Source organism: Chaetodon trifascialis, chromosome 16 (assembly GCF_039877785.1).
Source record: "Chaetodon trifascialis isolate fChaTrf1 chromosome 16, fChaTrf1.hap1, whole genome shotgun sequence".
Taxonomy (NCBI): Eukaryota; Metazoa; Chordata; class Actinopteri; order Chaetodontiformes; family Chaetodontidae; genus Chaetodon; species Chaetodon trifascialis.
Genome location: NC_092071.1, coordinates 17,799,762 through 17,808,317, shown reverse-complemented (window position 1 = coordinate 17,808,317; position 8,556 = coordinate 17,799,762). Strand labels below are relative to the sequence as shown.

The 8,556-nt window shown below is 40.5% G+C and overlaps 1 protein-coding gene across 1 annotated transcript; it reads right to left on the bottom strand.

Moving 5' to 3' along the window:
* Positions 1 to 313: 313 nt before the first annotated feature.
* Positions 314 to 1,718, bottom strand: hrh2b (histamine receptor H2b). The gene is made up of 2 exons (XM_070983638.1): positions 1,098 to 1,718; positions 314 to 793 (listed from the first exon to the last, which is right to left on the bottom strand). Exons 1-2 carry the CDS (start codon positions 1,716 to 1,718, stop codon positions 314 to 316), a joined length of 1,101 nt encoding a protein of 366 aa, XP_070839739.1.
* Positions 1,719 to 8,556: the final 6,838 nt, after the last annotated feature.

The following is an 8,556-nucleotide window of genomic DNA, read 5'->3' as shown; positions in this document are numbered from 1 at the left end:
TCAAAAGTGTGAATTTCATTGATTGTAAAACTGATGTGATCAAAAAACCAACGGGCACCCATTATTTAAAGACATGGCCTTTCTGTACAACACTCGTATCCTCTAACAAACAAGTTATGTACATTCATGGTGTTGCGCCTTGAGTTTTACATAAATTGTGTCCTCTTTGGCACTATACACTAAGCATCAAACTGATACTGATACTGTAAATGGTTAGCTAATCTGGTACTGTGAGCAGTGGAGCAGGCTTTTAATTGACAATGTTTTGCTGCCAGTCCACAATCCAGCGGTGGAACAACAGATCCATGGCGTTTCAGCTTAGCTCATCAGGAACACCATTTCTCTCATGCAGGGTGAGGCTCTTCCCCTCAGTTTCTTTTTTCACTGTGTCTATGTGCTTCTCGGACTGTTGGGGAACCCTTTGTCTGTTAGTAAAGATCAATCGTTTATGCACAGACACAAGACTAAACTGCAGTTTTCTGCGAGACAGTCCTCTGCAGCGAAGCAGCTCTGCATAGGCCCTGCGGAAATCCCTGTTGAAGGCCGGATACAGGATGGGGTTCAGAGCTGAGTTAAAATAGCCCAGCCACAGGACCACAGAGTGGAGCGTATTAGGGGGGTTTGTCTTTTCCTTCATGCCCATGCAGGTGAAGAAGGTGAAGTAAGGGAACCAGCAGATGACAAAAGCCCCCAGTACAGCTGCCAGGGTCACTGTAGCTTTGTGCTCTCGGGCAATGGCTGCAGTTGATGCTGAGCGTGCAAATGATGGAGTGGCTGCACGAATACGCCGCACCTGCAAGAGCGGTTAAGAAAAGGTTAGAGAGCCAGTGGAAATGGAATATGAGATGAGCTCACTCACTGGTCTGATGATAAGGGATGTAATTCAGCAATACATTTCAATCGAATATGACTCGATTATAATGTCTGTTGCAAATGTTAGTTTCCACACAAAATGCAGATCACTCATATTAAGTAATATGTTGTCTTGATTTCCCAAATAGCAGACTCAGAAAGGTGCAAAAAGTAATGCATGCCTTAAGTTATGACCTTTTATATCCCACCTCAGCACGTTTTACAAAATGAAAATGAACACTGACCTGTTCTCGTGCCACTCTGAATATGCAAAGATACATTCCACACATAAGCAGCAGAGGCAGGTAAAATGAGCCAAAGGCATAAATAAGAACATAGTTGTTATTCCATTCAAACTGGCAGTAACGTCCCTCCTTGTCCTCGTCCCCCATGCCCCAGTCCAAGTGCTGCACCCTGTAGTCCGCTGTGTTCCAGCCCAAGTGGATGGGCACAAAGGACACAGCCAGTGACAAGGCCCAGATGGCGATCATGGCCAGTGTCACCCTTGGAGGGGTAACTCTCCGGGAGTAGCTAAGGGGAGCTGAAATGGCGAGGAATCGGTCCACACTGATGGCCAGAAGGGTCAGGATGGAGGATGTACACAGTAAGACATCCAGAGAGATGTAGATATTACACAGGGCTCCTCCGAGGGGCCACTTTCCGCTGCGCAGCTCCACAGTGGCAGACAGAGGCAGCACCAGCAGTGCGAGCAGGAGATCTGTCACTGCCAGAGACACCACGAAGCAGTTAGCAATGCGCCAAAGTCTGCGGCTGAGCCCTACAGCCAAACACACCAGCACGTTCCCACCAATGGTCAGGATAATAAACGACACCAGGAACAGCCAGCGGACAGCGGTGGAGACCATGGTGACCTCCTCCTCAGGCACTGGGTCACTGAAACAGTGTTGGTATCTCAGCAGGAAAATGTTTAAACAGGCTCATCCACTTTTCTCAAAAAATGTCTCAACAACAGCCAGTTCACTTATCCATCAGACGACCTGTTCCATGGCTCCTGTGCACAAAGGTAATCAAGTTCAGAGATAGATCACAGAGTGGAAAGCTCTTCCCAGCCATCTCGAGTCTGTGCCACTGCCACTGGACTCTGAAGTTAACACTTCCCTGGTGAAGAACAAGAACAATGGTTATTACTACTTGAAAATTAAAACTGGTTACTGAGTAAATGACTTAAATAGAGCTGACAGAGCTGATGGCACTAAGTGTAGCTAAATACAACAGATTAATCCTGAATGGAGACGTGAATATTCGCATCAACAAAAAGATATGGAGCTTATGAATTTACTGGACAGCTTTGAACTTATGTCTGACCGTCACTGTGTTTTTTGGTATCAAACTAATCTTGACAAAGACTAAAAGAGAATTTCTAGGGCTGAAGAAAGATTTTGTAATATTATGAAATCATTTGAGTCACACAGCTATGGCTGCTCTTGAAATGACATTTGTAACCATTTCAAAAATAGCATGTCATCTGCTTTAAATACTGTTGTTCCACTAAAGGTTGAAAAGAGGACGACTGACTGAATCTCCCCATGGTTAAACAGCAGCAGTGTTAATGAGAGGAAGAGAAAACTGGGCTCACAGCTCACTGTAATATATTCAAAGACGCCATGACTGTCTAGAACAAAGCAATATGCCTGGCAAGAAAGGATTACTTTTCCCAGATTATTACAGAGGATGCTGGGAACTCTATTGACCTGCTGCTCAGCACCGCCCCCGCCCGCCCACAGGTCTCTGCATCAAACTGTGAAGAACTTGCATCGTTCTTCAATAACAAAACAAGCTCAATTAGAGCCAGCCTTGCTCCTGATGTGAACACAGATGAGCTCAATAAACCCTGTAAAAAAGATGTAACCATGGGAAAATTCACCTGTATTACATCAGCTGTGCTCTGCAAGTCTGTCAGTGAGTACAACTCATCCACCTCATGTGTTGACCATGTTCCTACAGCATTTACAAGCAGGTATTTAACAGTGTGTCACATCATGTCCTGAAGATTAGAAATACATCTCTGCAAACAGGCATTTTCTCCAATGTGTTTAAAACAGCTGTTGGTCCATTACTGTTCTCACTGTACATGCTGCCACTTGGTGACATCATTAGAGAGCACAATGAATGTTTACATAGTTACACAGATAAGTGTACATCTGTGCTGAACCAGATGATGCTGCAGCTATAGACTCCTTTACTAACCGCCTCTTGGCAATAAATAAGTGGATGAGTAATAATTTGTTGAAGTTAAATGAAGACTGAAATATTACTAGTCGGCTCTAAAACAAAAGAGGGACATAAACTGGGGAAATGAACTCCCTGGATTAAATCTGAGGTTGTATGTCTTGGTGTTATCCTAGACTCAGATCTTAGCTTCAAATCCCACATCAACAAAGTGACTAAAACTTCATTTTTTCACCTTAGAAAGACAGCTTAAGTACAACCATTTTTAAATCAAGTTCTTTTAGTGCTTCATCGCAACAGACAGATTTTTATCCTTCTTCTACGCTATTTTTACCTAGATTCTTCTATTTTATTGTGTGGTTTTATGACCATATTTTCTCTCTCTATTCATCCTCATCTCCATCTTATTTTACATTCATATTTTATCTGTTTTCATGTCCATTCCGTTCTCACTTGATGAATATGATTTCCTTCTTGCAAAGCACTTTAAGCTGCAATTCCTGTATGAAAGGTGCTCTACAAATAAAGTTGGTTATTATTATTGTTGCTGCTGTTGTTGTTATTGCAAGGCTTGGAGACATAGCTTTTTGTTACAGTGTTCTGGAAATACATCCACATTTAATGGCAGAATCAGGGATAAATTAAGCATGTTTATGCAGGGTAGAGGGTTGGCATGTAGCCTAGGTGGTGTCATGTATAGCTCAGCTTTCTCTTTGGTCCTTACTTCCATTTGGGGATTTCATTCTAATCTGCCCACCTCTGGTCTGGAGGTACGTACATATACATATCCATGAAACAAGTAATGGACGTGGATGATTAACAGCAGACGCAGAGATAAAGAGAATGTGCCTTTGTATAAACACACAGTATGTCGAGGGCCCCTGGAAACAGGAACATTTACTACCGAGAGTAAGCATTTGCTAAAGCGTGGGCTGTGCTATATTGTGCATCACTGTCAGGCTAATTCAAGACAAGATCTTAAAAACAATCATAAAACATTCAGTCACAGTCTGAGGAGTAAAGTCAACAAATCCAGGCTCTCCAAAAATATTCCTGTGGATCCAACCACGAACTCATGCTTTTTTTTTAATGTATTTTGAGACATTTTATGGACTACTTTTGGAATGTTAAAGACACGCAATCATCTTCACTCAAGCGTTTTTATCTTTTCCAAAGGGCAAGACAGCTGAATATTTACCTATATATAGATATTTCAGACTTTTTTTTGTCAGGCGCTCGTTCAAAGCCCCAGCTGTCCTGCCTCACAAGGAAGCTTCGCTATCAGAAAACATCGAAAAATCACTTGTCCTTTTTACACACACGACCTCAAAGAGCGGCGTCATTCATAAACAAGCTGCACAGATTTCCAGGCGCAGCTTCTAACTTTTCTTGACATCGATCCAAAATGTTTTTTCATCTTTCACTTGCATCACCAGCAAGCTTCATCACTCTTTAAATCAGTATGGAATTTAAAATCAATTACTTGACATAAATATGTACAGTAATGCTGAGCTTTAACGCATTACAGTGTTTTACAAGTAAAATTAATGATAAAAGCATCGGCCACTGTAGAAAGTGGTCCAGCTCTAACTCCCTGATTCTGCTGTTTCACAGTTTGCTCTGGCAGTGAACACATTCTGAATGTTTGATCATTTGTCACCTGCTTACTTATTATACGCTCTCCGATGTATTCCCATAAAAAATAGATGACGTCTGGCACGGACCAATAGTTCTAAAGTTCTCTAATTAAGGTTTGATTATTATAAAGTAGAGGCAGCGGCAGACAGATCATGACAGTAGATGGTACATTATTTAAGACAGGTAATTAAGATGCTTTAGTCATATGTGGCCACCATTAATTATGTTCTAATGATTTTATTTTTAAAACTAAGTGTTGTGAAACTTTGCTTAAAGAACACGTGAGTATATTTTAGCATCTTCAAACTTTGAAATGGGCAAAAATATGACTGAGCCTTTATTATTCAAGTCAAATCATTACATCATGGCTGCAACCATATAAGCTCTGTTGCTGTTTGATAGAGTTGACCCCAAACTCTGACCCCTCTGATCTCAGTGTGACCTCTCTTTAACATCATAGGAAAAATGTGACACTCGTGTGGCTGCTAACCCTAACCCTAACCCTAACCCTAACCCTTTCTCATACAGTCCTGTATGTCCATCAGGACGTGATCCCACCTGAGCTAACCTCTCTATCCATACATGATCCTAGAAACACAGTGACACACAAGTAATATTGGATAGAAGACGGTGAACACAGATAATAGATGCATCCAACTTTATGACTCCCGTAATACAAGACAAACTACTTCCTCATTCATGTTTAAGATATCAATTAAATCTTTTTATTTGCAGGTAAAATTCTCCTAAAAAATTGTTAGAATTGAGCATGAGCTCATTGTAGTAAAGATGTGAATAAAATACAACACAATAGTATCATAAAGTTATATGTTTCACGTGAGATAATGTTTGTAAAAAAAAAGTCATTTCATTAGTACGTTTGTCCATTTAAGTACAAATGTGTATGTACAATAGTTCAATAGCTCACCATCTCAAACAAACCACTTACCTGATGATTTCTCCAGCTGGAAGTTAATTCATTTTAAAGAAGCCATTGTTTCAGCTGTTCAGAGAAATCCAGGATTTTAGGGTTTTTAATAATGTCATTAGATTCCCCTCAGGGATAAACACCTCTTGTTTCCATGGTGACTTTGTGTGCTCAGCACTGAGGGAGTTTAGATGGAGCTGTGTCCCTGGTCAGCCTGCTGCTCTCATTTGGTGCCACAAGAATCAAGCTTTACTGGGCGTAAATGGTCAGAGAGAGGCAGAGAACTGTGGTCAGAGAGGATTTCATACAAAACTCAAACAAAGGAAATGATCCATGTTTGTCTCCGCTTTTAGTTTGCCTCATTGTTGATGTGCCACAAGACTAAAGTAAGAGGTGAAACACTATATTACACAATAAAAGCACAGATCGTTTAATAATTCATTACGTAATTCCCTGTTTGCCAGTCTAAGAGAGGGGGCAAAAAACGAGGCTCAAATTTTCTTCACGAGGGAGGGATGAGCCATGAAACACATATTCTGAAAACAAACAGACATTGCTACACAGCAATGTCATGAAAAGCCTGGTATATATTGTACACTGTGCCTGTATCTGACCAAGTGTAAACTTAGGTCACATGCTGCACTCACACTGAGTGTCATGCATCTACTCTACACAACAAATCATGCAATCTGTTATATTGTTTTCATCATTACAGTTGTTTTTAGAGGCTGTTAATATATAATAAGTACATCTGCACACAAACGTGGGCATTATAGAACAAGTTAAGTCTAGTGGTGAGGTAGATGAGTCAACAGTGTGTGATAACAATGTGGGGAAACATAACCCAGAACGACACACGGTGGGCCAGCAATATAGATATATAATTTAACAACATGCGGAAAGTGACACCACGAACAGCAGTATAGGAAGTCCTTTGGCAATTTGCCAAAGACACTTCCAAGGAGAAGTTATATGATTTGTGTGCGGCGTGTGCGTATCCTTGTCTTGTCCTCTTGTACTGAGCTTCTTTTCAGCCACAAACTGAAGAAAGGACGCTTCTGTTGTCATCACTTTATCCTGGATGTGTTGATTCCATTAAGCTGGCTGGTAACGTCTTTTCAGAAACATAAACTTAATTGCTTTGTGGCTCACTTGGAACAACTCCCACATGGTTGCTAATAATCACATCAACCGGCTACACTGTCATATTTGACCTAAATCTTCAACGACTGAAAGATGTCAGCAAGAATTGAGATTGAGGCAATGTGATTTAAATGCAACTTAAACAACCTACAGCCATAGTAAAAATAAAAAATCTGAATTGGCATCATTTATACATAGTTAGCAGTATATTTTAAGGCTGTGTACATGTGTCTGCACACATATCACTCTTTCAGTAATGACTACTAAACATAATGAAAATAAAAATAAATAAGAAATAGCTCAAAAAAGAGACTATGCAGAGCAAATAATGTAAAATCACAAGCTAACTCAAAGGTGCAATAATGTTCAAATGACGGTGCACAAGAAAAAACATATAGCTTAACTTGGAAAAAGGGACGATATGTACTTATGGTTTGGACCAAAGCACCCACCTAAATGCTTACTAATGCCATGTGAATGTGTAACAAGAGCAAAGGAGACACGAATGAATCACTAAGAAACACATTCTTAACCGTCTTAACACCAAACATCACTTCTTGAATGAAGCTTCGTCTTTGTGACTGTGAGTTTCAAAATGCAGAGTCTGTGCACCTTCAGTGTTATTTCTCCACACAAGAGTTTAAATAAAGTTTTATCGAATTATGTGGACTCACCTCATATGGGTTGTCTTAAATGTCGGTCAGATCCCAACCTGCTACCCAGATCATGAACACTCTCCTCTGCTTCCTTGATCCCGCTTGAGTGTAAACTTATCTCTCTCTCTCTCTCTCTCTCTCTCTCTCTCTCTCTCTTTCTCTCTCTCTCTCTCTCTCTCTCTCTCTCTCTCTCTCTCTCTCTCTCTCTCTCTCACCCACCCACCCCGCCCCCCTCCCCGACACACGCAAGCTACATAGGAACTTTAACTTCTGTTGCTTTCATGCATCATTCGCTCATGACACACAACTCTCTTTTAAGAATGGACCATTTTGCATTTCAGCTATCACAGCAGATTGATATTGCATTTTGCAAATAAAGATTTTTATTGACCACCTACTATTGCATCATCATATATTTTACTTATTCAATGTGCAATAAGTGCATGGTTAAAGTCGGGGAGAATGGGACAGGATGAGCCATGCTTTACTCACTTAAGAAAGGTAATGAGTTATGTAATGTTTCCAATGATACAGTATGCACTTTTGTTTTTTAGGATTTTAGATGTGGACAACACAGACGGAACAAAGAAATGAACGCGCATGCAATCACAAGATAATCATTGAAATTTTAGTGACACCTTAACTCAGTGATGGTGAGTCTGTAGCCACGCTAGCGGCTCTGTGATGCTGCCGTTGGGAACAGCGCTAAATGCTAATGTCAGCATGGCAACATGCTGATAGTTATTTCTTTATTTGGTTCGATGTAAAGTGAAAGCATCACTAAAGTAATTACAATTCATGTTGAATGTCAGTATCAAATCTCATTTCAATCGATCCATTAGTTATACAGAGATAGTAATATTTCAGTCTGGACCAAAGTGATGGACGGACAGACTGTCAGTGTCATCCTATGCTGCTAGTATAGCTATAATACATAGGAAATAATTTCTCTCTATATACTCATCACTGGTCTGCTGGTTTGTGCAATTTCAAATGAGTCATCCTGTGAGTCTGCAGTTAGTTAGCTATGCAATGACCTTCCTCAATCACAAAAACATTGTGCTGTGTTGGTGTAAAAGAGATATATTCCACCAAAGCTTTCTGTAGAAAAAGAAAATATCATCTGACCGATGCTTATGCATGCTGTCC